Here is a 13,988-nt window from a genome sequence, read left to right as displayed (position 1 = left end):
AACCCCGCAGGGGAAATCTATGCTTTATGCAGTCTTTCTTCTCCGCTGTTAGCTCAGGAAGGTGGTGGTTTTCACGAAATTCCACCGCAGAAGCCTGTTTGTGGAGCAGTGTGTGGACCAGGCTGGGTGCCCGTGGACGACTTAATTATGTTAATTCGCACAGGCAGTGGCTCATGTATACGTTGGTTTACATGCCTTTATGGTCCCTCCTAAGATTAATAACGGGCAAGGAAAACCCTCAACAGCTCGGGCAAAGCACGCCGAGACCTTCAGTGCCAGTGGTAAGGGGCTGAATAATATATACTGTTGTGCACTGGAACGCGTCACGTTTCGGTCAATGACGGACCACATATCCCATGGTGGTCCCATAAGGTTAGTACCATATAGCCCAGGTGTGTAGTAGGCTGCACCATCCAGGTTTGTGTAAGTCACTCTATGATGCTCACACAATGACAAAATCATCTAACAATGCATTACTCATACTGGTCCCCGTCGTTAAGCGATGCACGGCTGTACCTGAGTCCTACTCATAATGGAGCTTTCAGAAATCAAGGTCTACAGAGGTTTTTGTTGAATGTCAGGACATTCTTAGATCATGATCAGTTTGAACGATTCAAGTGGAAGGTTTACTGGTGTCATGAATGAACGTTTGTGTCCCCCGATCCTGAAACTCCTATGATGAAGTCCTAAACCCCAGGACCTCAGGATGGGGCTGTATGTGGAGACGGGTCTTAAAAGAGGTGATGGAGGTAAAATGAGGTCGTGAGGGTGGGTCCTGATCCAATAAGACTGGTGTCCTTATGAGAAGAGGAGATGAGGACACAGACACGCACAGAGGGACAACCATGTGAGGACACAGGAAGAAGACGGGGTCTACACGCCAAGGAGAGAGGTCTCAGGGGGAACCAGCCCTGTGACACCTGGATCTCAGATTCCAGCCTCCAGGACAGGGAGACATAAATGGGGCCTGTAAAGGCCCTTCTGGGGTCCTTTGTTATGGCAGCCTGAGCAACTAGTACAAATGAGTTTCTCCAACACCACTGAGAGTAAAATGAAAGCGTAGACAGCTTCTAGCTGCCCCTTGCACGTGCCGTGGATACTTATTTTATTGCTTTAAAGTCCAGACTAAGACAGACCGGGAAGAAGGACCTGGCCACCCACTTCTGAGACAACTGGCCATGAAAACCCTATGAATAGCAGTGGAGCGTCGTCTGATAGAGGCCGGAAGGAGAGAGGATGGTGCAAAAAGACTGGGCAGGGTTCCACTCTGCTGTCCACAGTGTCACCAGGAGTCGGAGTCTTGATGGCACTAACAAGACAATGGCCCGTCCTCTTGGTTTGTCCCTCCAGGTCCTGGTCAACCCCTCTCTGCCTGGCCCCGAGGAGCTGACCTGTAGACTCTGCATCCCCTCGGCTCAGATTCAGGTTGGGTTCAGACAGCAGAGGCCCCTTCAGGAGATGGGCATAGGGAGCAGGAGGAGGGAGGGACCAGCCTCCTTGTGGGTAGGGCTTCGTGGGGTCTTCTACTCGAGGCCCCACCCCTGGGGGCAGCCCCTGCTGCCTTCCCCTCCGGATTCCGGAAGGCTCTGAGCCTAGGTGTGGTGGTGGCGTCCTGCCTCCCTTGTGGGTCCCTGGAAGGCAACCCTCTCCTGGTTCCTGGTAGTGAAGGCTCCTTGCCTTAGATGCACCGCCATCTCCTTTTTGAGGGTCCTGTGTACTTCCAGCTAGGACCCCGATGAAAACAGGGGAACAGAGCAAGATCCCCCCAAATGTGAGATCTGGGGCCGGGAGCCCCAGCTGTGCCGGGCACCTCCACGCGTGAGTGAGCACCATACCTCCATCATCTCTGTGAGACGGACAAGCCACTGGGGTGGGTGTGACGATGACACGCTGGAATTGATTTAAGGAAAACGCAGGTCACAGCGTAGGTATTCAAGGCATGTAAGCTCTGAGCTCTCTCTCTCTGCCTGAATGCTCCTCAGTCTGCCCCTGTGCCCAAGGTAAAACCTTCCCTCCAGATTTCACCCACTTTTTGGGCAATCATTTGCTAAATAAATAATTTAATTTGGCGACAAAATGGTGCATCAAAAACCTTGTTCGACTCAAGAAAGCTCTCACCTTCATGCTGATGAGCCGAACCCTGATTTTATTTGGGGCAGCCCACCTGAAAGAGTGCTTTCTCAATTTCCAGTTGTGTCTATGGGTGACCACTGGGAGCAGAAGTCGTGAGTTTGGGGCTTCTGGATAATCCCCTTCACAGAGAGTGACTCAGCTGGAAGGAACGCCCTTCTGCTCTTGTTCTTTCCTCCTTCCTGCTGCCTGGAGTGTCTGTGTGCTGCCTGGAGCTGCAGCAGCCACCTTGAGACGACGAGGTAAACTGCATGTGCTAAGGACGGTAGAGCAGGGAGTGGGAAAGAGGCTGCCAGCGCTGGGTTGCTTCCCTCTGGACCTCATGGTAGCTGGAAGAGCACCCCTTTCTTGTTTACGGCATTCTGATTCCTAGTGTCTGTTACCAGCAGCCCAAACCAATTTCTAACTCATGAAATTCTCAACCATTTGAGATCAGCGATTCCTCAAGAGCAGACACGGAGCTGTTTTGTCTTTCCTTGTCCCTCGAAAAGAGTAGGCATGAATAGATTTGCCTGCCATTTTGTAAGGCTGTTCATGGAGGTAATGAAAGCCCAAGGATGCATTAGGATTCAAGGGGAAAAATATCAGACATCGGCCCTACAATAACCCCCGAGCTTTAGAAGAAGAGGAAGAGGGGGCATTATCGGGTGTCCACCGTGATCCTCTTATTTCAGAGACGAGAAAACTGAGATTCACTCCCTGCCCAGCACACGCTCCTCGCAAAAGGTAGACCTAAGTTAGGCCCAACGTGACAGATCATTTTTCCATTGGTCATTGTCTCCTGGGTCCTCCCTTACGGTCCCAGCCTTTGGGGGAGCAGTCCCCAGTCTTAAAAAAATTTTTTTCCCAGCTTCATTGAGGTATAATTGACAAATAAGACTGCATCTATTTAAGATACAGTGTGATGGTTTGATACATGTATCCATTGTGAAATGATCACCACAATGAAGCTAATTGACACATTCCTCAACTCACGTTGTATCATTTTTGTGTATGTGGTGAGAATATTTAAGATCCACTCTCTCAGCAACTTTAAAGTACATAATACAGTTTTCTTAACTGGAGTCACCATGCTGGACATCAGATCCCCAGAACTTATTCATCTTATAGCTGGAAATTGGTACCATTTGAACAACATCTCTCCATCTCCCCTGGTAGCCACCATTCTACTATCTTCTTCTAAAACCTCATTTTTTTAAAGATTCCACATATAAGTGAGATCATACAGCATTTGTCATTCTGTCTGACGTACGTCACTTAGCATAATGCCTTCTAGGTCCATCCTTGTTGTTGCAAATGGCAAGATTTCCTTCTTTTTGATGGCTGAATAATATTCCACTGTATATACACCATATTTTCTTTTTTTTATTATTTTTTAAGGTCATAATAGTTTATAACATTGTGAAACTTCAAGTGTACGTTATTATTTATCAGTCACCATATATATGTGCCCTTTATCCCTTTTGCCCACCCCCCAACCCCCTTCCCCTCTGATAACCACTAATCTGTTCTCTTTGTCCATATGTTTGTTTATCTTTCACATATGAGTGAAATCATACAGTGTTTGTCTTTCTCTGTCTCGCTTATTTCACTTAACATCATACCCTTGAGGTCCATCCATGCTGTTGCAAATGGGATGATTTTGTCTTTTTTGAGGCTGAGTAGTATTCCATAGTGTACCACATTTTCTTTATCCAATCATCAGTTCATGGGCAGTTGCGTTGCTTCCACATCTTGGCTACTGTGAATAATGCTGCCATGAACATAAGGGTGCATAAGCCTCTTTGAATTGTGGATTTCAAGTTCTTTGGATAAATACACAGTAGTGGGATAGCTGGACTGTATAGTATTTCTATTTTTAATTTTTTGAGAAATGTCCATACTGTTTTCCACGGTGGCTGCACCAACTTACATTCCCACCAGCAGCGCACAAGGGTTCCCTTTTCCCCACATCCTGATCAGTATGCATTATGTGCTGTCTTTTTGATGGCAGCCTTCCGACTAACATGAGGTCACGTCTCACTGTGGTCTCCGTCCCGGTCACAGGAGCAGAAGGGGAAGGTTCCACAGCACGGCTGCAGCCATGGCTTCCACACGATGTTACCCAGCGACAACTGTGGGGGCGCAGGACTGAGGGTCTCCCTGTGCTCCACCACCGCCTCGCCCACCCTGGCCACCACCGCGTGGTACAGAGGCTCGGAGCCGGGAGTCAGGGGCTGTGCCTCGGAAGGGTCCCTGGAGAGGTCAAAGAGCAATGGGGGGCGGTGCTGGGTCACGCCCTCCCCGGAGCAGGGGCATACGCCCCGGCCGTAGCAGGCGCCCGCTCCCTCGGGGTGGAACCGTGGCGTCGTGTAATGGACCTTCCAGAGTCTTCCTCCTGGATGCAAACAGGAAAGTGGTCGGGGCAGGGGAAATCTGATGGAGAGTGAACACCTGACTCAGGTAGCAGCACCGGGGAAGCATCCTCAACATCCCACATCAAATCAAAAGAGAAGAGAATACAGAGGGCCTGTGCAACGTTGCCATAGAGGTTGTCAAATCAGTGTGTGTGCGGGATTCGAATCCTAGACGCTGTTCTCAGTTTGCTCTTACCCTTTCCCTATTTTTCAATTGTTTAATGTCCCTGTATTACTTTTATAAACAGAAGCAAGTAGGATGTATCAGTAGCATGATTGACACAGGTCTTGCTACATCCTCAACGGGCTCATTTGGATCCATCGCAGATAAAGCCAATCATAGGATGGCACGGAGCAGGGCCAGCATATCCCTTCCTCTGTAATTGTGGCCGGGCACCATCGGCCGCCCTCCCTGAGATCTCCAGTGATCCTTCTCAGCTTTTAAGAAAGGGATTTGCTCTTTGATGGTGAATGTGGTGTGTCAACATGGCCAAACTAAGCTGCCCGGACATGGGGTCAAACACTAGTCTAGATGTCACCTTGAAGGTATTTTTTTTTAAGGTAAGATTAACATTGAAATCAGCAGACTCGGAGGAAAGCAGATTGCCCTCTGTAAGGTGGGTAGGCCTCACCCAATTGGTTGAAGGATTTAAGAGAAAATCTCTGAGGGTGGCCAAAGACGAAGGAATTCTGCCTCCATAAGGCAGCGTAGAAGTTCTACCCGAGTTTCTAGCCTTTGGACTCAAAACGGCAGCATTAAGTCCTGACAGGCTGCCAGCTTGCCCTGCAGATTTTGGACTTCCCAGCCCCCACAGCCAGGTAAGCCAATACCTTAAAATCCATCAATCAATCGATCAATCAGTCAATCTCTCTCTTTCTCTATCATCATCATCTTTCTAGCTAGTTAGCTATCTATCGTCTATTTATCTACCTATCTATCATCTATCTATCCATCTATCTTTTCATTATCTATCTTTCATCCACCCATTATCCTTTCATCCATCCATCCATTATCCATTCGTCCATCCATCCATCCATCATCTAACTATCTATTCATCCATATCTATCTATCTATTCAGCCACATCTATCTATCTATCTATCTATCTATCTATCTATCTATCCATCCATCCATCCATCCATCCATGTATCCATCTATATATCTATGTATCTATGTATGTATGTATGTACGTATGTATGTATGTATGTATGCATGTATCTATCTATCTATCTATCTACCTACCTACCTACCTATCTATCCACCCATCTTTTCATCTATCTTCCATTCATTCATTATCCATTCATCCATCCATCATCTATGCATCTATTCATCAATCTATCATCTATCTATTTATCTATCTATCTATCTATCTATCTATCTATCTATCTATCTATCTACTTATTCATCCATCTATCATTTATCTATCTACCCATCCATCATCTCTCTCTCTCTATCTATCTATCATCCATCTATCATCGATCTATTCATCCCTCTATCATTTATCCATCTATCCATCCATCCATCTATCTCTCTATCTATCATCCATCCGTCCATCCACACATCCTCTTGGTTCTGTTTCTCTGGAGCATGCTGGCTAACACAAGCCCCCACTGCGTCTGGGGTAAGGCATGCACTCACGGTCCTTGTCATGCCAGCGCACCGCGTGGAGGTATGTCCCACAGTAATGAAACAGGAACTCGTGCTCCGAGCGCTCAGCAGCTCCCCGCAGCAAGGGCACCAGGCTACGGCCATCCATCACCCTGATTCAGTGAAGAGAGCCCAGGAAGGAATCAGACCAAGGCCATTCGAGCTGCATTTTGCACCTGTGAATAAAACTCCAAGGCTGCAAGGGTCCCAGATAACAGGGAGTGGAGCAGAGATGAGCTGTTTCTCCGAGCACTGCCAGGTTGCAAGTTGCTGAGCAAGATACATGTTGTTGCATTAAGACACAAAGTCACTAAGTATGGATCATTTGTCACACAGAACACACACATGCACGCACACACATGCACCAACACACACCATTCTGACCTCAGATGTTAACACAAAGTCTTCTTAAATTCCAACTAGACGATCCTTGCCCCTAGGTTGAGTGCTAGGGTAGAAGAAAGCTGTTAAATCATAACAGATTCCAAGATGTGTTGTCACATGTATAAAGGAGCTGGACGAGGGAAGCCAGTGACGGACACATGACCTGGCAGTCCTTCCTTACACACAATGTATAATTTTCAAAAGTCCTTAATCTGAATTCAATGTGGAAATGGAGTACGTTCCTTACAATGGTAAAGCACCATTAGCTGTTTATTTTTAATTGTATCCTAATTGTGATGGTTCAATTTTACGTGTCTACTTGGCTAGAAGATGACCCAGTTCTTTGGTGAAACACCAGTCTGGGTGTTGCTATCAAGGTATTCTGTAGAGGTGGTTAGCCTCTACAGTCAGTGGGCTTTGAGTAAAGCAGATCCCCTTGAAAATGAGGGTGGGCCTCATCTGATCAGTTGAAGGCTGTCCAGAGCAAAGACTGAGGTTTCCCAAAGAAGATAGAATTCTGCCTGAAGACGGTAACACAAATTCTGCCCAAGTTTCCAGCCTACTGGCTTCACGTAAGGATTTCAATTTGCCAGCCTCCACAATCGCATGAGCCAATTCCTTAAAATAAATGTCTTATTTTATACAGACACACACACACACATACATACATCCTCACATATCCTATTGGTTCCATCTCTCTGGAGAACTCTGATGATACACTAATATAATAAAATGCTTTTTTTGGTGGGTGCAAAGTTGGAGATAGACTACCTCGTATTATTATCCCTTACACAGGAGTATATATTTGTTCTCTTAAGTGGAGTAACATCAAATCATTATTAAAATATTGACTTCTATTTTTCTCTCTTACAATAGACTGATTCATTGGCAATGTGCTAATATCGAGGGATAAATCATTTTTAAATCATAGTGTCACAGCTTCATCAACATATGAGCAAGACTGTATTTCAGGAAATTACAGGGAGATGTTTTTTAACGAATCGCATTCTAATTTCTAATCTCCCATTGTTATACTGAGGTCTAAAATTTTTAGCAAAACTGCAAAACAAGTAGCTTGACCCAATATTTTACTTAATCTTATGTTTTGCTAGGTATGGTTAGTTTACATTAGACCATCCCCTACATTTGAGGATGTGAGAATTTTGTAAATGTTCTCACGTTGTTGTAGGTTTTTTCTCCTAAATGTGACCGAGTGAAGGGAGAGCTCTCATGAATTAGGGAGCAGGTGGTTTCAATGCACGTGTACCTGTCCTGGGGTATCTGGCCACCCCCCAGCTGGACCACGGTGGGGAAGACATCCATCAGGCTGGTGGGCTCATGGATCACTCGGCCAGCCGGCAGCACCCCGGGCCACCGGAATATCCCAGGGACGCGGATCCCGCCTTCCCAGCCGCCCATGCCTTTGCCACCTGTAAGTAAGCGACGTCGTTAGGATTCGGCAGGAGATCGACCAGTGTAGACACACACCAGGGCACAGCAGGTGGAGACCACATCCTCTCTCTTTGAAATTCAGCGGGTCTCCGTGGCCGGCCCAACGGAGAGGATGAGGGATGTGTGGCTTTAAGGATACCAGAGGTATGCGGATTTCGTGCAAATGGACGGTTGGTCACCCTCATCTTCCTATTCTCTTTTTCTTTCTGGATGGACTGGGGATTGGTCTGAGTACCTTCCTCCTCCTCTCCTCTCTTGAGCATACCTTCTACCCGTCTCTTTACTCTCTCTCTCCTAGTCCTTCTCCATCTCTAAGGCCACCCTCCCAGGGAGCTCCGGGAATGGATGGGGCCCAGGCTGGCTGTTGGTGAAATGCAAATAACTATTAAGCATTAGACCACGTGCTCACACCCCCTAGCGACTCTGGATATGGGAATTAAAACAACAGCATGTGATGGTGGGAGAATTTTAAGCAGGGAGAGATGTGTTCAGAATCCCGCGAAATAAATGCTTTTTTATTGGAGTCAAAGCTTTATTGCTATTGCATTAGTTTCCTGTTGCTGTGTGGCAAGTTACTATAACTCAGCAGCTTAAAACAACACCGACTTATAGGTCTCAGTTCTGTGGGTTGGAACGTGGCACGGCATGGCTGGGTGCTCTGTTCTCGGACTCACAAATTTGAAATCAAGGCATCGGCTGTCTGGGCTCCTAAATGGAGGATCAGAGGAAGAATGCACTTCCACGTTTGTTCAGGTGGTTGGAAAAATCTAGTTCATTGTAGCTGTAGGACTGAGATCCCCATTGCCTTGCTGGGGGACCCTTAACTGCTCCAGGTTGCTTGCCTTTCTTCTCACGTGGCCCCTCCATCTTCAAAGCATCAATGGCTTGTTGAATCCTTCTCATGCTTCCAACCTGTCTCACTTCTCCTATTTTATCAGCTGGGGAAAGCTCTCTGCTTTTAAGGGTTCACCTGATTAGGCCAGGCCCACCCAGATCATCTCCCTACCGAAGGTCAAGGGTGCCGTGTTACACAGTGCAATCATGGGAGTGAGAGCCCATCATAGTCACAGATGCCGGGGATCAGCAAGGAACGTTTTGGTGGGGCCACTTTTAGAGTTCTGCCTAACACAGCCGTAGACGTGGGAATTTCTCGAGATGTAACAGGTTCATAGACAGTCGATTCTCATCATTGCCCGTAATTATGTTCTACAAAGTCGCCACAAACACTGAATTAGCAAGTACTGAACCACTGCTCCTAGGGGTAATACAGAGCCAGGTTCCTGTGAGCCTCTGGTCTCTATATTTTCATTAGCCAATCAATAGCTAACCTTGTTTATAGCTGTTTCTATTTAAAGGCATCTTATTGCATCTCTATTGTTGATTCATCAACATTGAGCTCATAGTCAATGGCACTATAATTCCTGCCTGGAGGAAGCTCATCTCACACACGCATTTTCTCCATAAGGCACGTAGCAGCCTTTTTGTGCTCAGGAGCACAAGAAAGTTCTTCAGTGCTATGTTTTAAATAGTGAAATCTCCAAGAAAAATGTACAAATGTGGCACTAAATAGACCACAGAAAGGATGCTTGTTGACAGGCTGAGAGCTGAAACAAGAAGTCAGAGCGTTGCCTTGTCCAGCCTTGGCTGGGAATGTGGGCATTGGGCAACTCAATTTTTTTGCCACTCCTCCAACAACTGGGAAAGCAGCAGAAGTATTGGTTTGGGGGTTACAAAGACATTTTAGCAAGTAGGAGAATTCGCAGAGATGGAACCCATGAATAATCTAGATTGACTGAGTCAGACTTTTTAAAAATAGTAATGTATAAGTATTGTACCCTAAATTTGACTGATATGCTGAAATACAAGGACAGATACAACTGGGAATATAGTCACTATGCTACTTTAGAACGGTATTTATTTTAATTTTATCTTATTTATTTGTATATGTCTCTCTTTTACTAAAATGTGAACGCTGGAAGGGAAGGGTCCGTGTCTTTATCTCTCTATCTCGGCATCTAGGTAGAACGTGGTCTATAGCCGATGCTCAAGGAATCCCCTTTGAAAGAGCATCGTCTTTATGACTTCCATGTCTTCTTCAGCCTTCATTGGTGGGAGTCATTTGGTTGATCACATATCTGCCTTTTAGCCCCCACGTCCGTCGGTCTTACCTCTGTATATTCCATTCCATCCCCCAAGCTGGCCATGTTCATCTCTTGCCTCCAAATGCCCTCCGTGGTCTGAGGTAAAATACGTGAATGTTGTGTTTTTCAAACCATTCTCTTCGACAGCGTTAAGAATTTCACCTTTATGAAAAATAGAACATTTCAGGACAATGTAGCATTGGCTAATTCAACCCAATTCCCCCTCTCTGTAAACCTCACCGCTTGCTAGAGGGCCATCAGAGGGGACCACAGTGCCCCAGAGACTGTAGTGATGAATGGAATCGCCAAGTGTGAAGGCGGTTCTGATGGTTCTGATACCATGGGATTCAGAATCTTGCTTACAAAGGTACCACCAATGCAGAAAACAGAATAAATGGATAAAGCCAGGATGTCACCAATGGAATGTTTCAGACATGCAATGGTTCCGTGTGTACACATGTTTGTAATCAGTGGGTGGGGGCGGGAATGTGGTGAGAAACAGTGAGAGAGGAGATTCCTGTTGATACATGAGTAAGTCATGGCCGTGAACCTCTGTGGGTGTTTGCATATGGCGGCCAAGACTCAGCACACAGAGCCGCCTGCAAACCAAGCAATCGCTTATCCATGGAAGCCACATGGACATCGAAAGCACTGAAAATAAAGATTGTAAACCACATGGGCATTTGTCCCAATGAAAGGCAGGTTGTTACCATCCTATTTGGGGTGGTTTGACTCTTTACCTGGCTCAATGCATCACTAAGCTTGGTCAGGACATGTGATCACGGCTGTCGGCAAGGATCTCAATGTCTACGTTCTACTCAGAGTCTACAAGCTTGCTGGTTCTCCCTGGGCTTTCTCGAAGCCATAGAAGGAAAGCAATTTGGCTCCTCTGTCCTGAATGAGAGCCTTCCTGCTTCACTTTCTGTCATGTCTCATGATGGCTTTGAATAACGGACTTTGTAGAAGGAGGATTTTGTGCAAAAGTAGACTAAGAAATCGGAAATGTCGAAGGAGCACATGAATGAGACGGGAGAGTTTTCTTGTTGTTCCTCGTCTTTTCTCTTATTCTTTATTGCAACCCGGTTCACAGCAAGACGGCCAGTCTGTCTCCATCCATTAGGGGTGAGGCCGGGAGTGAGTGAGCCTGGCTCATGCCTTGACTTACCTACAAGCCAGTCCATCTCCTCCACGTTGTCACCATATAAGCCGTGCTGGCTTTTCCCAAGAAACTTTTTTGTGGTTACAAGGGGGATGTGTACGTGCAGCAAGGAAAAGAACAGCAGGAACGGTCTGTGTTTATTTCTGAAAGGAGAAAACCACCCTTAAAATATAATAGCATCTGTCTCAACACCTTTTGGTCCCTGACATTCCTTCAAAGTAGAGACTCAAGTTTTGAGAACCAATCCATTTGAAAAGGTTCAATTCTTCCAATCCATCTAGGAAATCCCAAAGATGATCTCAGACGCTCTGAGAACTCGTCACCTCTGGTTTTATTACCTTTCAATGTAGGAAACTGCTTCCTTTAGCATAAGACTGGTCGTCCTTTCCAAAACCATGGGCTGCTCTGTGACATCATGGTTTCTCATCAGGATACAATTCCAGCGGCTCACGAACCCAAAGCTGGCGTACCAGGAGACGAAAAAGAGGAAGATGAGGCTGGCCGCGCCCATGACCGCCTTCCAGGACACGGAGAGTAACCCGCAGGTCTTGCCGGCCGCAATGGTCAGTATCGCCAGGGCCAGCAACTGGGTGTAACGCCCGAGTTTCGCTCGCGTGGCGGCGTCCACTTCCGGGGGCCTGTCTGGGTGGCAGTCATTCACGAGCGTGAAAGGCATGCCGAAAAAATAGTCAAATCCGTGGTTGAGTGGGTGGTGGCAGTGGTCGGTGCGGGATTCACAATTCACACCCTGGTGCCATTTTCCTGAAAATAAAAGCAAAAAGTTAAGCAAAAACATACATGTACGGTACTCATCTGATGCGGATCACCTTCTCAGAAGAATCTGGATGTTGTGATGAAAAGGTAGGTATGCAAACAGCAAAACTTGAAATGGACAAGGAATATAATGGAACTTTGAAAGATAAAGGAATAAAATGAGTTTATTTGATACGACTGTTTAAACGGATGCATTACGCTTCATGAATACTAATGAACGAATCAACTGAACGACCCTTATTAAGCGATTAAAGGTTTAAGATGTTCTGGAGCGTTTGGGATTGCAAGCTGGCAACCTTAGATCATTTCGCTATTAAATAATTTACAAAATATCATTTATCAATATCTTTTACTTAAAAGGAAGCCACTTAGTAATGGGAGTTGGCTCGTATATAGTCTTAGGGCACAGCAGAAGTAACTGGCTCCCTCTGCTAACTATTAATCAAGAAACCCTTGTAGGGAATCCAAATAGGTAACGAAGAAGTGAAACTCTCACTATTTGCAGATGACATGATTGTATATATAGAAAACCCTAAGGAATCTGTTGGAAAACTATTAGAAACAATCAACAACTACAGCAAAGTTGCAGGGTACAAAATCAATCTACAAAAATCAGTTGCATTTCTATATGCTAATAATGAACTAACAGAAAGAGAGCTCAAAAAGATAATACCATTTACAATTGCATCAAAAAGAATAAAATACCTAGGAATAAACCTTACCAAGGAGGTGAAGGACCTATACAATGAGAACTACAAGACATTATTGAGGGAAATCCATGATGACATAAAGAAATGGAAAGATATCCCATGCACGTGGATTGGAAGAATAAACATAGTTAAAATGTCTATATTACCTAAAGTAATCTACAGATTCAATGCAATCCCAATCAGAATCCCAATGACATTCTTCACAGAAATAGAAAAAAGAATACTAAAATTTATATGGGGCAGCAAAAGACCCCGAATAGCTAAAGAAATCCTAAAGAAAAAGAACAAAGCAGGAGGCATCACAATCCCTGACTTCAAAACATACTACAAAGCAATAGTAATCAAAACAGCATGGTACTGGTACAAAAACAGACACACAGATCAATGGAACAGAATTGAAAGCCCAGAAATAAAACCACACATATACGGACAGCTAATTTTCGACAAAGGTGCTAAGAACATGCAATGGAGAAAGGAAAGTCTCTTCAATAAATGGTGTTGGGAAAACTGGACAGCCACATGCAAAAGAATGAAAGTGGACCATGTGCTATCGCCATTCACAAAAATTAACTCAAAATGGATCAAAGACCTGAAGGTGAGACCTGAAACTATAAAACTCATAGAAGAAAATATAGGCATATTTATATTTGACATTGGTTTTAAAGGAATCTTTTCAGATGACGTGCCTACCCAGACTAGGGAAACTAAAGAAAAAATAAACAAGTGGGACTTTATCAGATTAAAGAGCTTTTATAAGACAAATGAAACCAGAATCAAGATGAACAGACAACCAACCAGCTGGGAGAGAATATTTGCAAAACATACATCTGACAATTGGTTGATCTCCATAATATATAAAGAACTCACACAATTGAACAACAAAAAAACAAACAACCCGATCAAAAAATGGGCAGAGGAAATGAACAGACACTTCTCCAAGGAAGATATGCAGATGGCCAATAGGCACATGAAAAGATGCTCAATATCACTAATCATCAGGGAAATGCAAATCAAAACAACACTAAGATATCACCTCACACCCGTTGGAATGGCTATAATCACCAAGACAAAAAACAACAAGTGTTGGAGAGGATGTGGAGAAACAGGAACCCTCATACACAGCTGGTGGGAATGCAAATTGGTGCAGCTTCTATGGAAAACGGTATGGAGATTTCTCAAAGAATTAAAAATAGAGA

General features: G+C 45.1%; 1 protein-coding gene across 2 annotated transcripts in view; it reads right to left on the bottom strand.

The window, feature by feature from the left end:
* Positions 1-3,623: 3,623 nt before the first annotated feature.
* The window catches only part of LOC101405816 (arylsulfatase D-like), a 26,535-nt gene continuing 16,170 nt past the window's right edge, over positions 3,624-13,988 (bottom strand). For both annotated transcript variants that reach the window (XM_087426708.1, XM_014795523.2), the window contains 6 exons: positions 11,647-12,070; positions 11,315-11,451; positions 10,177-10,311; positions 7,824-7,986; positions 6,164-6,285; positions 3,624-4,507 (listed from right to left, as the gene is read on the bottom strand). In XM_087426708.1, coding sequence (XP_087282834.1) covers positions 4,143-4,507; positions 6,164-6,285; positions 7,824-7,986; positions 10,177-10,311; positions 11,315-11,451; positions 11,647-12,070 — 1,346 coding nt within the window. In that variant the 3' untranslated portion in view covers positions 3,624-4,142. The remainder of the gene's footprint in view (positions 4,508-6,163; positions 6,286-7,823; positions 7,987-10,176; positions 10,312-11,314; positions 11,452-11,646; positions 12,071-13,988) is intronic.

This window comes from Ceratotherium simum, chromosome X (assembly GCF_057802395.1).
Source record: "Ceratotherium simum simum isolate JZ-2026a chromosome X, ASM5780239v1, whole genome shotgun sequence".
Classification (NCBI taxonomy): Eukaryota; Metazoa; Chordata; class Mammalia; order Perissodactyla; family Rhinocerotidae; genus Ceratotherium; species Ceratotherium simum.
The sequence above is the reverse complement of the archived record's forward strand: the minus strand, read 5'-3'. Positions and strand labels throughout refer to the sequence as shown.